Source organism: Amphibalanus amphitrite, unplaced genomic scaffold, assembly GCF_019059575.1.
Source record: "Amphibalanus amphitrite isolate SeventyFive unplaced genomic scaffold, NRLGWU_Aamphi_draft 000342F_arrow, whole genome shotgun sequence".
NCBI lineage: Eukaryota > Metazoa > Arthropoda > Thecostraca > Balanomorpha > Balanidae > Amphibalanus > Amphibalanus amphitrite.
This window is the reverse complement of record NW_024881837.1, coordinates 402,501-423,246: the sequence shown is the minus strand read 5'-3', so window position 1 is coordinate 423,246 and position 20,746 is coordinate 402,501. Positions and strand designations below refer to the sequence as shown.

The 20,746-nt window shown below is 48.2% G+C and overlaps 1 protein-coding gene across 9 annotated transcripts in view; it reads left to right on the top strand.

Annotated features, from left to right (window-relative positions):
* LOC122389039 (spore coat protein SP96-like) overlaps positions 1 to 20,746 on the top strand; it is a 23,841-nt gene continuing 3,095 nt past the window's right edge. Inside the window, exon 1 of one of the 9 annotated variants that reach the window (XR_006257897.1) lies at positions 1 to 447. Coding sequence is in view for 2 of the 9 variants with exons in the window: in XM_043380696.1 (XP_043236631.1) it covers positions 7,610 to 7,624 (15 nt within the window). In the remaining 7 variants the exon portion in view is untranslated. Of the gene's footprint in view, positions 448 to 7,574; positions 7,625 to 20,162; positions 20,333 to 20,746 lie in introns of those variants that run through there. The other 8 variants (XR_006257898.1, XR_006257900.1, XR_006257896.1 and 5 more) reach the window with 8 other exon arrangements.

The following is a 20,746-nucleotide window of genomic DNA, read 5'->3' as shown; positions in this document are numbered from 1 at the left end:
ATTAAAATTAGCACCAGTATTTAATTGTCTGTTAGATGTTAATTTTCATTAAGCTTAAGGTTCTACGGAAAAAGGCGAAATTCGCCCCTAAAGGCTTCAATGTCTGAATGAAAAAAGGCACTATGGTAAAGAGGTAGTTGAAAAATGGGAGGGAGCTGGCCTCTACAAGTTGTTGATTGAGATAGATTAGCGTATTGACTTTCGATTGATATACCTCATTAAGCATATGGTTTTACGGAAAATGGCTAAATTTGTCGAAAACTATCTCGTTTTTGTTATAAACCGTATATTAGCAATGGCGACGTGCGCCACTTCCGTCGCCGACGCCATTTGGACGCCATGTTGCCCGAGATTTGAGCGCTTGTACGCCTTGGCTTCTAAATTTCAAGATGAATATTGACGGCAGAAGACGGCGTTGTGCATATGGGGGGCACGCACTGATTTCAAGTGAGTCGGAAGTGCCAAAATTGAACAAGATTGGTTCCAAGTACGTTTCGAAGTCCGTCATTCAGGCCCTGGGAATGGGTGACCCTGGCAAGCTTGCTGGACGATACCTGTGTCATAAGTGTATTTCCTATGCTTCTTCTTCTTCTTCTCAGTCGTCGGTTCCACCCATCGGGTGCACCATCAGGTTGTCCTCCCTGATGACCCTCTGCTGTCCCTTATCTCAGCCTTTACGTTAGGTACTGTGCAAGACGCTAGTGGTGGCACCGGGCAAGGAGAGACTGGGAGGATGAGGACAGGATTCTTTTCTTGTCCTGCTCGTTTCAACTGCTGTCGACATGCAGACTGCAGTTCCTTTTGTATCCTTGTCTTGTATAGGTAATTGATCAACAAGGCCTCTTCTGAGTCAGCATTGCGGACAGTCAGCTTCGCAGGTAGAGTCCTATTTAACCTCGCATTCCACCTCCTCTGTCCTTCCTCACGTTCTTGCCGCAGTTCCACACACTCATAAAGAAAGTGTTCAAGAGTTTCTGTTGCTTTCATGCATAATGGACAGATCTCATTTCGCTCAGCGTGCCTTCTTAAGACTCCTGTGGCAAGAAGCGACTGCTCCGTTAGAAGTCGTATCCTCGTGCCTGTCGCTTGTCTGCCAATAACACTTAGTCTGTTTTTCGGCCAGAATTGATTCGCTGGCTCGTATTCTTCCATATTTTGTGCAATATCGGCGATCCACTGTATAGTTTGTCTCTTGCTAGCTTCTTCTATAATCATTGCTTTAGTATACGCGTTGATGGCTTGTTTGCAAACTTTATACCAGCTCTTACCCTGTACTCCATTTGTTGTCATCATTTGTATTATGCCTGGTAGCTTCAATGCGGTAAAGTAATGTTCCCATTGCCTTAGTATGCTCGAGCTCCTGTCCTTGTTGAGAGCACCGTGCAGTATCATGTATTCCGTCAGTGCATGCTCCCGCGCTGCTTTAGCGAGAAACTGAATGAATTGCATAGCTGCTTTCATTATCATCACCTTAGGGGGTAACGCTCCAAGCATCATGTACACAGCTAAGTTCTGGGTTCTTCTGGGTAATCCTTGCATAGCCCTCAGAAGTCTTACCACCATCACCTCCAGGTAGTTAATTTCTTGATTTGTGAAAATCGTCACTGGCATGGAGTACAGGAGTATCGGTTCAGCATATATTTTCCATGTGGTGTAAAGAGACAGTGGGCTTGTACGGGCAACGTTAAGGCCTTCTGGGCACCTTGCAAACATCGCTCTTCTCGCCCTTTTCATACCCTCTTCGATTCTCTTTCTTCCTTCAGCCTTGTTGGTCATATGGACGCCCAGATGGGTATATTCTGTGGTTACTTCAATGTGCTCTTTTCCTAGTAACCATCTTCTGCCATCTCAGCATTTCCCATATACCATGATTTTGCTCTTACTTGCATTGTACTGATATCTCCATTTCGTGCTATGACTGTATGCAACATCGAGCATTAACTGCATCTCTGTCGGATCTGTACTAATGAGAACTTCATCATCTGCATATGCAATGATAGGTACTTGTATATCTCCAACTCTTGCTCCAACACGTGCTTGCTGCAGAGTTTGTATCTTATCGTGCATGTAGAGACAGAGCAGGCTAGTGGACAACACTCCACCCTGCTTTAGTCCTTGTTGCATGTTTCCCATCCCAGACTTTTCATTTGCAACCTTCACTCTGACTCTGAACTCTTTGTAAAGATTGTAGAGTATCAATACCAGTCTTGGGTGAACATTGCTGGTGATTAGCTTATAGATGAGACCATCGTGCCAAATCGAATTGAAACATTTCCGCACATCCAAGTAGGCGACATATACTGTCTTGCCTATATCTCTATTTGCAGATATTACTTCTCTAAGGATGAAGTTTGCCTGCAAAGTACTCCTGTCACTTTGGTACGCGAATTGTAAATCAGACGGTATTCCGGCTTCTTTGAGCTCCTCACCTAGTCTGTGAATTATAGCCTTTTCGAATATTTTGCAGGCAGTAGTCAGGACAGATATATCCCTGTAGCTGTCTGTTTGCTCAGTGTTACCTCCGTGTCCTTTGTAGATTGGAGTGACTAGTCCACATTTGAAGTTCTCTGGAATCTCTGTTGTTTTCATTATATCCTGGAGACAGGTTCCTATATCTTGAATAAGAGCGTCTCCTGCCTCTATGAGATGCTCGGCCATAATATTATCTGTTCCTGGTGCTTTCCTTCTCTTCAGTCTTCGAATAATGTTGGATATTTCTGCTTCTGTTATTGGCTTACAGTCTTCTAAGTCTCGTCCTTTTTCCTGGTATTTGTTACATGTTAAGTTGACCACTGCCGTGACATGTTCCTTCCATTTCCTGTCGAAACACGGGTCTTCTATTGGCATGGCTGTTCTAACAAAATGGTGGAGGAACGCCTCAGCAATCTCCAGGGGCTGGTAGATTTCTTTTCCTTCAATTTTCAGTCGTTGTACTTTGCTTCTTCGTACGCATTTTTGTATTCTTTGATAGTACTTGTTTGATAGTTTTTGGCATTCTATCTCTTTTTTAGCATCATCTTCCTTTCGGGCACGTAGCCTATACATTCTTTGCGCATTGATATACTGCCGCTTTTTACTTCTGTATGTCGCTTTCGCAATATCTTTTTCTTCCGCCGGACATTCTTTCCATTTGTCTTTAGCTGCTAAGCATTCTCGTCTCATTTCCGTGAGAGCGCTGTTCCACCACTTACTTGCCTTGTTCCTTCTTCCCTTCTTTGGAAGCATTCTCGCTGCTTCTATAATGGTCTTGTTGATACTGTCTATGTCCACTCGCGTCTGTCTATGTTTCCATAGGTAACGCCGATAGGCTTCAATGCTGCCATTCCTTCGTGCCTTCTCCCAGTCAATTTTTTGCTCCTCTGTTTTTTGCTGTTTACATCTCCTTTTCATTTCAACACAGACACATATCGGCTCATGGTCTGACGTGTTGAGAGCGCTTCTTTCTGGAATCTTATACTCTGTTACATACATTGAGTGACCTCTGTCAACCATAAAATAGTCTAGCAGTGATGTTGCTTCAACTTCATTCTTGTAAAATGTGTTATGGCCCTCTATGTTGTTGCAGGGAATCATTAATCCATAGTCAGCTAGCATCGCTTCGACATACTTCTTGTTTGGATGCACGTTTTTAGTCAGGTCCACATTGAGATCACCTCCAACAATGATCATCTTCTCTTCACCATACTCCTCAATTATGCCTGTCACCTTATCTATTGTCTCTTGAAACTCAATGGTTGTCTTCTGAAGTGTGCCAGTCGGCAAATATACAGCAATGACTAGGATGTCAATCTCCATGCCCTTTACAATTGCCGCCTGAATCCTAGTGCTGCCACGGTGGTCCACTTCAATCATGCCTAGCTCCTTTCTCGTCATAATCGCTACACCCCCGTGCCCACGACCACTTTTGTTCTGTAAGACGGCATAGTCTATATATTCATCATAGCTTACTGCAATCACATCATGTGTTTCGGTCAGTAGGGTTTGACTTTGATTTGCCTTTGAAGTCCATGTTTCATTGAGCAACAGAATATCTGCTTCATCTAATATGCTTTGCATAAACTCACTCTTCTGGTATCCTCTACAGTTATACTGAACGAGTTTTAATTTCTCCCAGTGTCTCCTTCTCTTGTTAGTACCATAAGACCCTGCGCTCTTCCAGCAGGGCTTCGGCATAGCTTTTCCCTCTCCAACCTGGGCACTGATCTGGGTTTCCACTCGCCCCTTGCCGGTGAAAATTCCCATGCTCTCTCCGGACCCGTCGACTTTCCGGATAGTTCCAGCTCTGCTCTTCTCGACTGTACCACTTTTCTTGTTGGTACTGCCTCCTCTGCTGCTGATTTCCGGATGCACCACCCTCTTCATTCCATTCCTCAGTGGTCCCATAGTTACGTTCGTCTTCCATATAGTCCCTGGAACATTCTTGGTTTTCATTCCCAGTCCCTCGCTCATGTGATTGATTGCACCCCTTGTTGCCATTCCAGTTCATCTGTCTTTGTCCTCTCAGCTGCCAGTCTTGGGGTTCATGATGCTCATGTCTGCCCCACTTTCTCTGACCTGGGTGTCCATCGAAGCGCCTACCGTAATAGGGTGGTTCTACTTGGACGCGGTTTCCGTTTCTTTTGTCATGTCCGTCTGCATTAAGGTCCTGCTTTCCAAACGCTCTGGCTCCCTTACCTTCTTCGCGTTGTTCTTGTTTATACACTCCTTCCCTGTACCTGTCTGTCCTGTAGTAGTTTTTTCTACTATTTCCATTCAACCTGCGCATGTTGTCTTCTCCTGTAAAGTGATGCACAGGCTCCCATTCCCTTTCTTCGTACTCCCTGTATTCGTCCCTATTTCTATACCGCTGATTGACGAACACTCTAGTTCTATAGTATCGTGGGTGTCTTCCACCTTGTCCTCTTTCATGCCCTGTAGCACCATTGTTTCTTCCTTGCTCTACGTTGTTGCTCATCAGAGGATTTCTTCCATGTATCGTGTTATCCTCATGGTTTTCCTGTTTGTTGTCCTCTCCTCTTTTCTCTATGCCACCTTTGCGGCAGTTCATTTCCTTTCTTTGCTGTTCTCTCTCTCCCCATCCTTCATTCTCATTTCCCACTTTCGATCTCGACTTTCCTGTGCTCTGTGAGTTCAGGTCGCATTGTACAGTTTTGTCCTTTGTCAACTCCTGGTTTCTTTTGGAGTTACTTGATTCCCGCACTTTCTGTGTGTCTTCATTATCACTGCTTACCACAACAATTTCATTCTCTGTTTCTTCTTGTTGGTATGTGTTTCCCAACATGCCTTGTTCTTGTCCCTGCCTGTAGTGTTGATTTGCCGTTGGTGTGCTGTTTTCCTTCCCTTGTTTACTCACATTTCTCAGCTGATTTGCCGCATCCATGCTTTGGTTTTGCAGAGTTCCACACTTTTCTTCTTCTTGTCTATGTAGCCATAGCAGGTATGCTGCACACGCTCCACATAATCCTTCACCTAGAACTTTTCCACCATCCACTTGGTCAACATTCTTTTGCACTTCTTTTCCCTGTTCCAGTTGATGCAGCTGTACTCTCAGTTTTTGATTTTCCGCTTTGAGCTGCTGTATTTGTGCTGCTAACCCAATTCTGGGACTTTTTAGTACGCCGTTAGTTAGCCTAGCCTTTCTCAGGCCTTTCGGTTTACCTGTAGGGTCTTTCTGTCCACCTTTTCCTGGTACAGTCACATTAACATTTTCTCTCTCATTTCTGCTATTTTCCTCTCTGTTGCTAGTTTCTCCCTCATGCTTTTCACTTTCTTGACAGAGCGTTCCTTCATCCTGTACTAAATTGGTATATCTGACTGTTTCCTGTTGGCATGCCTCGCTTCTTTTTTCTGCCTCATCCCCCTCTTGCTCCCGTCCCCCGTGCTGCTGGGCCATCTCTTCAACCCTACCTTCATGTTTTCTTCCAACCGATATTTGTTCTTGGCTTCGACCTTCTTCCTGCAGCTCTTCATCAATCACCAAGTTTTGTACTCCTTGGCTTCTTTCACAGCCCTGCGACGTGCTTGGTCTCAGTTTCTCTGTGTTGCCTCCTTCTCCTTTCTCCCTCTTGTCTTCACTTTGCTGCATTGCATTGCTTAATGCTGCCTGTTGCCTCCTGTTCTCCTCTGTATGCTTTCCCACTTCACGCATGCTATCCTTGTTCACATTTTCTTCAGGTCTCCTTTTCTTTGAGTTGTTCTTGCTGCAGGCTCTTCCTGCCTCCAGACCAGCATCTTCATTCTGCTGGGGTCCCTCCTGTGCATCGACTTGAACTTTTTTGTTCATTCTGCTTCGTAGATCAGTGACCTCTATCTGTGTGCTACACCACTCGGGTTGCTCAATTGCTTCCCAGTTTGTGTCCTCACCACAACCTTCGTGAAAGCCTCCTGTTTGGCATCCTGAAACATTTCTCATGCCCTGCACTGTGAGATGGAAGTACCCAGTTTTGCCTTTCTCAGTTGCACATACTATGGCATATGCCTCACTAACATCTCTCTGTATGGTGTACTGTGTATGTACATCAATTGAGCTCATAAATGTATCATAAATGGGGTGAGTATGTATCCACCCCACCAGAATGAGATCGTCTTTTCGAATGCATTCTACCACTTGTTCCTCCTGTCTACATTCACATGTTGATGTTGTTCCTATCTGTTCAGGTATTATTATTGATGTGACGCGCACTCTTCCATCATCTTTTGTACCTGCCAGAAACCCTAATGTCTCTATCTTCTTTTCCGAGTTAGCTTTGGCCGCTTGTATGAAGGATTCAACAGTATCCCTTGGCATAATTACAGCACTCCGCAAGCTATCACACTCCTTTTGACTCCCAGTCAAAGTTTCAGTGTCATGCATATCATCATGCCCATGCAGATGCGTCTCATCATTTACACATGGTGCGAGTTCATTTGCAGTGCTTCTCATGCAACCACCTTCTTCGCCCTCACACATATAGCCATCCCCCATTGCATGGTCTTTGCGGAGCACCATTGTTGAATCCGTCTCATGCTTCCCGTTTGCATGGCCAGTTTCAATCATGCCAAATTTAATTGCGGAATCGCCCCCTGTTTCTGAGATCATCCCCCTCAGTGCACTGTCAGCAGTATCATGCCTGCCACACCCATTTGCGAAGTTAGTTGCGCTCTGCGACATGCACATGCAACAAATCCATTCAATATCACTCAAATCCTGAAGCTGCTCTGTGACCCCAGCACATGCAAAGTGAAACCATTCATGACATGTTTCACATTCTATAACATCCATCTCAGCCTCCTTCCCACATTTAGGACAAATGTAGCTATTTTCAGCTTCATTAACAGTCCTCACATCATCATTTTCCCCTGACCTCGCTTCTCTCGACGTTTTCACATGCGCCACTTTCGTCTTCTTACCTCTTGTTGCTTTGCTCGGGGCTTTCACACCAGCCATTTCTAAGCAAAGTAGGTTTAGATCGTGGTTTATGCGATAATTGACTCAGAAAATTGCGTTTACAGGTATTACTGTCAGTATTGTTGAATAAAGGATGGTATCAGGACAGGAGCGTGCCACCACTTACCACCGTGTTCGTACTATATTCATCTGCGTTCATCTGCGACCTATGGCAGGTCGCAGATGAAAATTGTTCAGGTGAGATTACTTGACTGATGTGTTGGCTCATAGCTGGGCTCTCCATTGATGTTTGCAGTGTGAATTTACTCTTGTGCTGTGCAGATTCACGGGCCTTGGTAACAACTGGATTTCCATTACGTCATGGGTGATGATGTCACACCACGGGTGACGTTTCACTGCTGCTGCTGCTGTCCACGGAGGGCAGCGTTTGTGAGTGGAAAACAGTAGCAACATTGTAAATGAAGGCAGTATTGGCGCTTATGCTACATATGAAATTTATAACAACATATTGATATTAGTGAATGTTTATTTTTGTTACTTTTCATAAACCCTCCATTTCAGGGTCTGCATGCAAAATTTCTGTTATTTTAGAGTCAAGCTATTGTACTGAGGGATTTATTTTGGCAATTTAGTCATTTGTTAGGTTATAAGGCTGCAGAAACTTTAAGTTGAGGTTGGTATCCACTATCCAGTTGCAGCTATAATTGTGTCATATTTTGTATCATTTTCTGAACATGTGAACACCTACATATATGAATTCAAATATTGTGATTGTAGAAAAGCAGTTACCCTCATATTGCAGCGGGGATTAGAACAATTAACCACACTTGTTATACAAAAAGCCTGTTTGCCATCAATTTTGGGAATTTAAATTGGGTATTGGTAAGGTAGATGTAGCACAAGCTGCCCGATGCATGAGAATGGGTCTTTCTAACCAAACCTTACCTAACCTGACCTACAAACTACAGCCTTAAACCTAAAATTTACAACCTACGACCTAGTCCTGCGGTATGGCATATCACAACAGCTTGTGCTACGTCTGCTACCATGACCCAACTTTGTGCCAATTCATACCAACTTGGGATGACAGTCACTGCAGATGTGTGCTGACCATGCAGGTCTTTGTTACAATTGCAATTTTATTGTGTTACAGGTTTCGGCGCTCTACAGCTGCGACCCGCCATGGCTGGGCCACCGCGGCGGCATCACCTTCAGGGTGGACCTGCCCGTGGCCACCCGCCGGTCGGACCCGCCTGCAGTCTGCAGGGAAGCTGCCCTGCAAGCCATTGCAGAGCTCCCGCACCCGGACGTCACTATCTGGTCGGACGGCTCGGCTCGCGGCGGACGGAACAGGGCGGCGCAGGCTCTGATCCAGTTCCACCACCTCAACAGAGAAGAGACTGTGCGCGCTCCTGCAGGGGCGGTCTGCTCCAGCCTAAGAGCAGAACTGACCGCCATGCGCGAGGCGTTCGCGGCTGTGGCCGGCCTGGAGGACGGGGAGTTGGCGTCGACCAAGTCGGTCCGCCTCCTCACCGACTCAAGGTCTGGGCTCCAACTACTCGGCCGCGGCCCAGCTAACCATACCATGGCCCTGGCTGCCGAGGTGTGGAGGCTGCTGAGTGCTGAGCATCATCGCCGAGAACGGCACCGAGACGGTGCTCCAGTGGGTGCCAGGCCATGCCGGGCTGGACGGCAACGAAACCGCCGACCGCCTGGCTGGCGAGGCCACGGCGGGCGACCAAGACAGCGCACCGATCGACCTGTCGAGTGCGCGGGCCGCCGTCACGCGCCATGTCCGGGAGCTGTCGCGACAGAGGGCAACCGCTGCCCACCCACACCCGGACCCCACGCCTGGCCACGACTCCCTGGCGCGCTGGGGTCAGTGACGCTGTCCCAGCTGAGGACCGGCACATCACCGCTGACCCGTGACACGCTCCACAAGATTGGCCCGGAAGCCGACGACGAATGCCCCGCGTGCGGGGAGCCCGACAGCGCGGCGCACCTACTGACCGATTGTCCGGCCTATGAGGTGGCCCGCCGCCGCCGCTGGGGTGTCGACCCTCGCCTGGTCGACGTCCTCGGCGGCCCGGCGACGAAGGTCGTCACCTTCATCGAGGATGTTGGGCGGACCGAGCCGCCGCTCGACCTGCCTGCGCCGCCGCCCCCCTGAGCGGGTTGGCGGTGGGATGCAGAAGAAGAAGAAGAAGCAACTGCCAGCGCGCCACGGCGGCGAAGCCGAGTTCCGCCGCTGGACCGCCCGCGCAATGGCCAGCACAGACAAGAGACAACCGAATCACAACACCTACAATTACGTTATTGTTATGGTATTGACATTGTTACAATTAACCCTGCTCTTTCGAGCGTGGATGCACGCTGAAATTGTCGCATAATTCCATGCAGCTTCCACCCTTCTGCAATACAAAGTTTGAATGCAAATTAGTCTTGCAATAGGTTTAGAACTTATGTGCAGATTGTCGATGCTGGTTGACTTGATGATTGGAATTGTGTTTATCTGTTTCATCTGTTTTGACTTAAATATATGGCCATGGACTATGGCCTACCTTGGGAAGTGTCTCTGATTTCAACAAAACATTTTTCATCAGGATACGCTGCAGGGTACATAGTACATACGTAGTGAAAATTTTGAGCATGTATGGGTGCTCATGTGGAGATGTAGACTGCGAATGAGACGGACTACGACGGTTTTTGAACCAATTAAATCTGATTGACAACATAATGTAGGACTTAAAACTGACTGTCAGAAGAATATTCACAGAATATTCACTTCACCCGGTACAACGAAAAGGGAAAGTCAGGGAACAGAGGTAGGGTACATCTCGAAGATCAATCAAATTGCAGGTGCCGATTGGTTATGGATCATCGCAGCTCAAGGTACTGCCTTGTGCTGCTTTATTGTTAACTGAAATTGCTTCCACCTTGTATTGAAAGAAGTCATTATGGAAGATTTTAAAAAGGTTCTTGAAAAATTTAAATACTTTGAATTCATATTTCTGCAGAATTATACACCCGTATCATTCTTTACATGTCAATATTTGTATATTATCTAGCATATAAGAAAATAGTGGCCTCAAGTTTCTAGAAAATGTCTGATTTTGCTCTCTGGGCCACTGCAGATCCCTAAAAAGTTAGGAGCCGTCTTCATTATTTAATGTATAAAACCAAATAAATTATCACTGCTTAAAAGTGGAAGAAATGACAAATGAAAAAACAAGTTTTCCTACAGCGTTGCAATCCAGATTTCAAGATAGTGATGGGCGCACTAGAAAGCAAGTAAAAGTACTCCACAAGGTAAAAGTAAGGAACAAGAATATCCTTATACTGTTTCAGAATTCGGTAACAAACATTTTTTATGTATTTTAAATACCCGAACGAATCGAATCCAGAATCAGTCTTGATGATATTATATGGTTTTTGTATGGTGTTGGTGGTACTTGAATGACCAAAGTCAGTACATGTCCATCACCTTTCGATATTTCCGTGGTGCTCGCTCCCATTTCATAGCTGCTCACGGTGTTTTCTGCTGACGTCATATGGTGCTGCTCCACTAGCGCCACCATACGGGGTCAGCTGGCGAATTATCCAGTTAATACCAGAGCCCAGATTCACAGGAATTTGTATCAGTCTGGGAGGTTTGGTCAATCAGTCATTTTTATCATATGCTATTTTTGTCACATGTGCTAAAAATGACAACGATTCTGCTATTTTTGGGAGCGATCCAGTCTGCAAAACGTGGCAGGGTTCGACAAGATCTGAGGGCTGTTCACGGGCCCTGTGTGCGGTCGGACCGCACACAGCCTCCAAGCTTCGCCCACTGCGTCCCTACGTCAGCCTTCCGTCACCGCACACAGCGATCGCTGTGGCCGGTCGGGACTGGCCACAGTGGACCGTCCACCGCACGCAGCCGTGACGTCAGAACCGCCTACCCATCCCCTACCCCCACGCCTGCTGGACGCACCGCACACAGCGCACGCAGCAGTGTGCGGTGCCCGTGAACACCCCTCTGGTTGGGGCAGACACATGCTGCGTTCGGATGGGCGGTTTCGTTTTTTCATCGGGGATCAGGTACTCTCTTTGCAGAATGTAACGGAAGTTAGCAGGGATTCAGCAGGGGTTCAGCAGGGATTCAGCAGGGATCGACGGCCCCTACGATTTCGCTGAATTTTGGTGGAGAGGTGCAGAATGGTGTCCTCTATCGAAAATCCTAGTGCCAAAATGCGGGGAATCCATCAGGGGGGCCACAAATCCCAAAAAACAGTATGCCCTCAGGGCACAATCGACGAACTTTGAAAACCATACTTCTAGCCGTCAAAACAGCTAAAAATGCACGTCATTCGAAAGAGGACAAAATTTTACATGCAACGGTACCAAATTTAGGGGGCTAGCGCCCCCCTGAACCGAACAAAACAGCTTCAAATATATGGGCCCGGGAGTATGCCCTCGGGGCATAAATAAACGTTTTCAACAATTTCAGGCCTATAACATCGACAAAATCCAGCAATATGCACATCATTGGAAAGAGCGTAATTTCCCAAACAAAAAACCCAAGTAACATTTTTCGATGGGGCCCACCTGGGGCCCACGGGACCCAATTGAAATTTGGGGCCCAATGGGGCAGCCCCTACGATTTTCTTCAAAATTTGCACAGACACTCTCCTGGGCCCCCTCTTCAATCTGGCTGAAGAAACCTACCGGGGAATCCAAAGGAAGGGGCCCAAAAAGGGCCCCAAAGAGGCCCTTTCTAAGTATTGCCCCTAATTTCGCGACCAACCCCGGCAATATGCACATCATTGGAAAGAGCGTAATTTCCCAAACAAAAAACCCAAGTAACATTTTTCGATGGGGCCCACCTGGGGCCCACGGGACCCAATTGAAATTTGGGGCCCAATGGGGCGGCCCCTACGATTTTCTTCAAAATTTGCACAGACACTCTCCTGGGCCCCCTCTTCAATCTGGCTGAAAAAACCTACCGGGGAATCCAAAGGAAGGGGCCCAAAGAGGGCCCCAAAGAGGCCCTTTCTAAGTATTGCCCCTAACTTTGCGACCAACCCCGGCAATATGCACATCATTGGAAAGAGCGTAATTTCCCAAACAAAAAACCCAAGTAATATTTTTCGATGGGGCCCACCTGGGGCCCACGGGACCCAATTGAAATTTGGGGCCCAATGGGGCGGCCCCTACGATTTTCTTCAAAATTTGCACAGACACTCTCCTGGGCCCCCTCTTCAATCTGGCTGAAGAAACCTACCGGGGAATCCAAAGGAAGGGGCCCAAAGAGGGCCCCAAAGAGGCCCTTTCTAAGTATTGCCCCTAATTTCGCGACCAACCCCGGCAATATGCACATCATGGGAAAGAGCGTAATTTCCCAAACAAAAAACCCAAGTAACATTTTTCGATGGGGCCCACCTGGGGCCCACGGGACCCAATTGAAATTTGGGGCCCAATGGGGCGGCCCCTACGATTTTCTTCAAAATTTGCACAGACACTCTCCTGGGCCCCCTCTTCAATCTGGCTGAAGAAACCTACCGGGGAATCCAAAGGAAGGGGCCCAAAGAGGGCCCACAAGAGGCCCTTTCTAAGTATTGCCCCTAATTTCGCGACCAACCCCGGCAATATGCACATCATTGGAAAGAGCGTAATTTCCCAAACAAAAAACCCAAGTAACATTTTTCGATGGGGCCCACCTGGGGCCCACGGGACCCAATTGAAATTTGGGGCCCAATGGGGCGGCCCCTACGATTTTCTTCAAAATTTGCACAGACACTCTCCTGGGCCCCCTCTTCAATCTGGCTGAAGAAACCTACCGGGGAATCCAAAGGAAGGGGCCCAAAGAGGGCCCCAAAGAGGCCCTTTCTAAGTATTGCCCCTAACTTTGCGACCAACCCCGGCAATATGCACATCATTGGAAAGAGCGTAATTTCCCAAACAAAAAACCCAAGTAACATTTTTCGATGGGGCCCACCTGGGGCCCACGGGACCCAATTGAAATTTGGGGCCCAATGGGGCGGCCCCTACGATTTTCTTCAAAATTTGCACAGACACTCTCCTGGGCCCCCTCTTCAATCTGGCTGAAGAAACCTACCGGGGAATCCAAAGGAAGGGGCCCAAAGAGGGCCCCAAAGAGGCCCTTTCTAAATATTGCCCCTAATTTCGCGACCAACCCCGGCAATATGCACATCATTGGAAAGAGCGTAATTTCCCAAACAAAAAACCCAAGTAACATTTTTCGATGGGGCCCACCTGGGGCCCACGGGACCCAATTGAAATTTGGGGCCCAATGGGGCGGCCCCTACGATTTTCTTCAAAATTTGCACAGACACTCTCCTGGGCCCCCTCTTCAATCTGGCTGAAGAAACCTACCGGGGAATCCAAAGCAAGGGGCCCAAAGAGGGCCCCAAAGAGGCCCCTTCTAAGTATTGCCCCTAATTTCGCGACCAACCCCGGCAATATGCACATCATTGGAAAAAGCGTAATTTCCCAAACAAAAAACCCAGTTAACATTTTTCGATGGGGCCCACCTGGGGCCCACGGGACCCAATTGAAATTTGGGGCCCAATGGGGCGGCCCCTACGATTTTCTTCAAAATTTGCACAGACACTCTCCTGGGCCCCCTCTTCAATCTGGCGGAAGAAACCTACCGGGGAATCCAAAGGAAGGGGCCCAAAGAGGGCCCCAAAGAGGCCCTTTCTAAGTATTGCCCCTAATTTCGCGACCAACCCCGGCAATATGCACATCATTGGAAAGAGCGTAATTTCCCAAACAAAAAACCCAAGTAACATTTTTCGATGGGGCCCACCTGGGGCCCACGGGACCAAATTGAAATTTGGGGCCCAATGGGGCGGCCCCTACGATTTTCTTCAAAATTTGCACAGACACTCTCCTGGGCCCCCTCTTCAATCTGGCTGAAGAAACCTACCGGGGAATCCAAAGGAAGGGGCCCAAAGAGGGCCCCAAAGAGGCCCTTTCTAAGTATTGCCCCTAACTTTGCGACCAACCCCGGCAATATGCACATCATTGGAAAGAGCGTAATTTCCCAAACAAAAAACCCAAGTAATATTTTTCGATGGGGCCCACCTGGGGCCCACGGGACCCAATTGAAATTTGGGGCCCAATGGGGCGGCCCCTACGATTTTCTTCAAAATTTGCACAGACACTCTCCTGGGCCCCCTCTTCAATCTGGCTGAAGAAACCTACCGGGGAATCCAAAGGAAGGGGCCCAAAGAGGGCCCCAAAGAGGCCCTTTCTAAGTATTGCCCCTAATTTCGCGACCAACCCCGGCAATATGCACATCATTGGAAAGAGCGTAATTTCCAAAACAAAAAACCCAAGTAACATTTTTCGATGGGGCCCACCTGGGGCCCACGGGACCCAATTGAAATTTGGGGCCCAATGGGGCGGCCCCTACGATTTTCTTCAAAATTTGCACAGACACTCTCCTGGGCCCCCTCTTCAATCTGGCTGAAGAAACCTACCGGGGAATCCAAAGGAAGGGGCCCAAAGAGGGCCCACAAGAGGCCCTTTCTAAGTATTGCCCCTAATTTCGCGACCAACCCCGGCAATATGCACATCATTGGAAAGAGCGTAATTTCCCAAACAAAAAACCCAAGTAACATTTTTCGATGGGGCCCACCTGGGGCCCACGGGACCCAATTGAAATTTGGGGCCCAATGGGGCGGCCCCTACGATTTTCTTCAAAATTTGCACAGACACTCTCCTGGGCCCCCTCTTCAATCTGGCTGAAGAAACCTACCGGGGAATCCAAAGGAAGGGGCCCAAAGAGGGCCCCAAAGAGGCCCTTTCTAAGTATTGCCCCTAACTTTGCGACCAACCCCGGCAATATGCACATCATTGGAAAGAGCGTAATTTCCCAAACAAAAAACCCAAGTAACATTTTTCGATGGGGCCCACCTGGGGCCCACGGGACCCAATTCAATTGAAATTGAAATTGCCGGGGTTGGTCGCAAAATTAGGGGCAATACTTAGAAAGGGCCTCTTTGGGGCCCTCTTTGGGCCCCTTCCTTTGGATTCCCCGGTAGGTTTCTTCAGCCAGATTGAAGAGGGGGCCCAGGAGAGTGTCTGTGCAAATTTTGAAGAAAATCGTAGGGGCCGCCCCATTGGGCCCCAAATTTCAATTGGGTCCCGTGGGCCCCAGGTGGGCCCCATCGAAAAATATTACTTGGGTTTTTTGTTTGGGAAATTACGCTCTTTCCAATGATGTGCATATTGCCGGGGTTGGTCGCGAAATTAGGGGCAATACTTAGAAAGGGCCTCTTTGGGGCCCTCTTTGGGCCCCTTCCTTTGGATTCCCCGGTAGGTTTCTTCAGCCAGATTGAAGAGGGGGCCCAGGAGAGTGTCTGTGCAAATTTTGAAGAAAATCGTAGGGCCGCCCCATTGGGCCCCAAATTTCAATTGGGTCCCGTGGGCCCCAGGTGGGCCCCATCGAAAAATGTTACTTGGGTTTTTTGTTTGGGAAATTACGCTCTTTCCAATGATGTGCATATTGCCGGGGTTGGTCGCGAAATTAGGGGCAATACTTAGAAAGGGCCTTTTTGGGGCCCTCTTTGGGCCCCTTCCTTTGGATTCCCCGGTAGGTTTCTTCAGCCAGATTGAAGAAGGGGCCCAGGAGAGTGTCTGTGCAAATTTTGAAGAAAATCGTAGGGGCCGCCCCATTGGACCCCAAATTTCAATTGGGTCCCGTGGGCCCCAGGTGGGCCCCATCGAAAAATGTTACTTGGGTTTTTTGTTTGGGAAATTACGCTCTTTCCAATGATGTGCATATTGCCGGGGTTGGTCGCAAAATTAGGGGCAATACTTAGAAAGGGCCTCTTTGGGGCCCTCTTTGGGCCCCTTCCTTTGGATTCCCCGGTAGGTTTCTTCAGCCAGATTGAAGAGGGGGCCCAGGAGAGTGTCTGTGCAAATTTTGAAGAAAATCGTAGGGGCCGCCCCATTGGGCCCCAAATTTCAATTGGGTCCCGTGGGCCCCAGGTGGGCCCCATCGAAAAATGTTACTTGGGTTTTTTGTTTGGGAAATTACGCTCTTTCTAATGATGTGCATATTGCCGGGGTTGGTCGCGAAATTAGGGGCAATACTTAGAAAGGGCCTCTTTGGGGCCCTCTTTGGGCCCTTTCCTTTGGATTCCCCGGTAGGTTTCTTCAGCCAGATTGAAGAGGGGGCCCAGGAGAGTGTCTGTGCAAATTTTGAAGAAAATCGTAGGGGCCGCCCCATTGGGCCCCAAATTTCAATTGGGTCCCGTGGGCCCCAGGTGGGCCCCATCGAAAAATATTACTTGGGTTTTTTGTTTGGGAAATTACGCTCTTTCCAATGATGTGCATATTGCCGGGGTTGGTCGCAAAGTTAGGGGCAATACTTAGAAAGGGCCTTTTTGGGGCCCTCTTTGGGCCCCTTCCTTTGGATTCCCCGGTAGGTTTTTTCAGCCAGATTGAAGAGGGGGCCCAGGAGAGTGTCTGTGCAAATTTTGAAGAAAATCGTAGGGGCCGCCCCATTGGGCCCCAAATTTCAATTGGGTCCCGTGGGCCCCAGGTGGGCCCCATCGAAAAATGTTACTTGGGTTTTTTGTTTGGGAAATTACGCTCTTTCCAATGATGTGCATATTGCCGGGGTTGGTCGCGAAATTAGGGGCAATACTTAGAAAGGGCCTCTTTGGGGCCCTTTTTGGGCCCCTTCCTTTGGATTCCCCGGTAGGTTTCTTCAGCCAGATTGAAGAGGGGGTCCAGGAGAGTGTCTGTGCAAATTTTGAAGAAAATCGTAGGGGCCGCCCCATTGGGCCCCAAATTTCAATTGGGTCCCGTGGGCCCCAGGTGGGCCCCATCGAAAAATGTTACTTGGGTTTTTTGTTTGGGAAATTACGCTCTTTCCAATGATGTGCATATTGCCGGGGTTGGTCGCGAAATTAGGGGCAATACTTAGAAAGGGCCTCTTTGGGGCCCTCTTTGGGCCCCTTCCTTTGGATTCCCCGGTAGGTCTCTTCAGCCAGATTGAAGAGGGGGCCCAGGAGAGTGTCTGTGCAAATTTTGAAGAAAATCGTAGGGGCCGCCCCATTGGGCCCCAAATTTCAATTGGGTCCCGTGGGCCCCAGGTGGGCCCCATCGAAAAATGTTACTTGGGTTTTTTGTTTGGGAAATTACGCTCTTTCCAATGATGTGCATATTGCTGGATTTTGTCGATGTTATAGGCCTGAAATTGTTGAAAACGTTTATTTATGCCGAGGGCATACTCCCGGGCCCATATATTTGAAGCTGTTTTGTTCGGTTCAGGGGGGCGCTAGCCCCCTTAATTTGGTACCGTTGCATGTAAAATTTTGTCCTCTTTCGAATGACGTGCATTTTTAGCTGTTTTGACGGCTAGAAGTAGGGTTTTCAAAGTTCGTCGATTGTGCCCTGAGGGCATACTGTTTTTTGGGATTTGTGGCCCCCCTGATGGATTCCCCGCATTTTGGCACTAGGATTTTCGATAGAGGACACCATTCTGCACCTCTCCACCAAAATTCAGCGAAATCGTAGGGGCCGTCGATCCCTGCTGAATCCCTGCTGAACCCCTGCTGAATCCCTGCTAACTTCCGTTACATCTTTGCAGACGTCACCCGAGCTGCCATATCTATGTCTCACTTGCGCAACAATTGTCTTTTCATGGTTAAATATATAACAAAACATATCTAACCTGACCTTACCTTACCTACAACCTACAACCTACCAACCTACAACCTAACCTACCAACCTACAACCTAACCTACCAACCTACAACCTACCAACCTACCTAACTGGATATGGCAGCTCGGGTGATGTCTGCTAAGAGAATCCCAGGGAATATTCCTCAGACCGTTTGGGCAGGCTTCTACGGAGAGTGCGCAAAAACTAGCCACTAGGTATATCTCACTCTCAGGGGCGGCGCCACGGGTTTTCGATAGGGGGGGACGGGGACGGGGGCTTGCCTGACTGAGAATCCCAAAAGTAGATACTGATCGTGTATGCAAAAAAAAAAAAAAAAAACGAGGCACGTAACGCCGCGAAACTTGGCAAAGCCCAAAACACATCGAATGGTGCATCCCGTTTCCAAACTTATCATAGGACAACTATAAGATCGATCACCTTTTCAAGCATCCTTGCCTCTAAATCAAAATTTGCAGTCTTGCCAACTCAAAGCTGGTTTCCTACAAGCTGCGAATTGCTTAGGTATGAGTAGCAGTGCCAACTACTTACGTTTCGTACTTTCAAATTTTCGATCTTGCGTCTGGTCAGCTTCATGGCTTCATCATCATATAGTCATGGAGGAAAAGTGGGAATGTTTTCTGCTCAGACAAGTGCGCCAAAACTGCAATATAATTTCAGAATCATGACATCACCACCTGATCCATATGCAACGGGCAGGGTGCAGCTAATGGCTAGCCGTCAGTGGTCATGTCATCGGTGGTCACTCAAAAGGTCATGCTAGGTCATGGAAGGTCACCAGCCGTTATTTGATCACACTTTCTGATGGATTTTACTTACCAAGAGCTTCAAGGGAAAAACGAGCGCATGCCGCATGCACCGTTGAAAAAATTGAGTGAAAGGGTCTCAGGTCCGGCGACCTCTGCAGGTGAAGTGCCCCAGGGTAGGATTCCGGTCCTTGTTGATTAACTTCGTCAAAAATTGCGGTACATAGAGCTGTGATGTCGGCACCATTGTGTTCGTCATGATCGAGCTGTCACGACCTGCATCGTTCTCATATTCACCCTCCAATCGTAACAACTACAGCAGGGATTGGCAAATGGCGTGGCACCCCTTTGGGAGGTAATGAAGGTCTCTTGAAACCTCATCCCTCATCTCTTTAGCATCAGTGGCTCTCCTTATGGAACAGGTTTCTTGACTGGTCTGTTTCACCCCAGAATTCAAAGACTAGTCAAGGTAAAACCGAGCGCACCACAGTGAGCACAATTTGATAAGCTGGTGTATCTCAATTTCATGTAGAACCTTTCACGTATCACGTACCTAAAACCCTTTCGTGCACTCATGCAAAAGCAACTGCCATGTTTCAACAGCTGGTAATGGCATTTTCACAGCCGCTGACGTAAGAAGGGGAGGGAAGGGGGCTTGATTAGACCCCCAGCCGTTCGGCCGCCGACCGAACTTAGTTTTGCAGAAAAAAAAACGAGTGCTATCGAACCCCTTGACGAGAGGGTGCCGATGCTACCCAATTATAAGATCTTGGGCTACGGCGTGCTTTTTTGGTCCTGCCTGTGATCTATCCGAACACTTCTGCCCACAAGTGCTGGGTTAAATGGCATATATTTCAAATGGTTCCTGTGGTAGAGCTGCCATGCTTGAATTTGACTAATTAGGAATGGAAAATATCCATATAGTAACGGAAATCTATGGAATTTCAGTAAACTTGGTTTTGTCGGCAATGTGGTCTGGCAGTGGGGTGGGGGAGGTAATAAACCCTGTCTGGCGCCCCAAAAAGGGGGGGGGGGCACGATCCCCGAGGCCCTGCCGATCACCTTATGACTACAGGCATCACAGCTCCACACCTTTTGCAGATGGCCAGGACCCCCTGCGATACATCCCAACAGCAATCTTTATTCAGAACCTGTCTTGATTAACCAACGATGCATTAAATGCGACGGATAACTCTACAATGCATTATTATCAACTATTGAACGGACCTCGCCGATAGGGGGGTACTGTACCCCCCTAACTTTCGATAGCGGGGGACCTGTCCCCCCCGTCCCCCCCGGTGGCGCCGCCCATGCTCACTCTGCATTTTGGGTCCGCGCTACTTGGAGATACTCCTTAGTCCTTTCTAGCCTAACCAGTTACCAAACCAAATCAAATCAAACAAAACCAAACCAAACCAAACCAAACCTGACCTAATCAAACTCATAAATAAAGCTGGTCCTGTAGCTCAGTCGGTAGAGCGTTGGACTCCGCGAGGTGAGAGCTCGTGTCCCGGTATGACGGTCCGGGTTCGAAGCGCGACGGGCGCTCGATGTTTATGAGCCTCCTGGCGGGTATGGTTGCGGTTGGTGGCAGGCCGTAGCCAGGCGAAGTCAGTGAGGGGACCGGCCGTGCGCGGCTATGTGCGTAGTTAAACTTCTGACTCTAAATTCTGCCATGCACCAGGAATTGCACGATCGGAGGGTAGAGGGCAGAGCCATCGCAACGAGCTCTGCTTAGCGGTGGCTCTGTCCTTGAGAATCCTTCCATTCAAAAGGTTCGGACTAAATTTATAAAAAATAAATGTGCCTCCTTATAATCCTTATGATGGTTGCCGTCCGGCCAAATGATAACTATTACGTACCTAATAATTACCTAATACCTAATGATTACTTTGCTTTCTTTCAACAT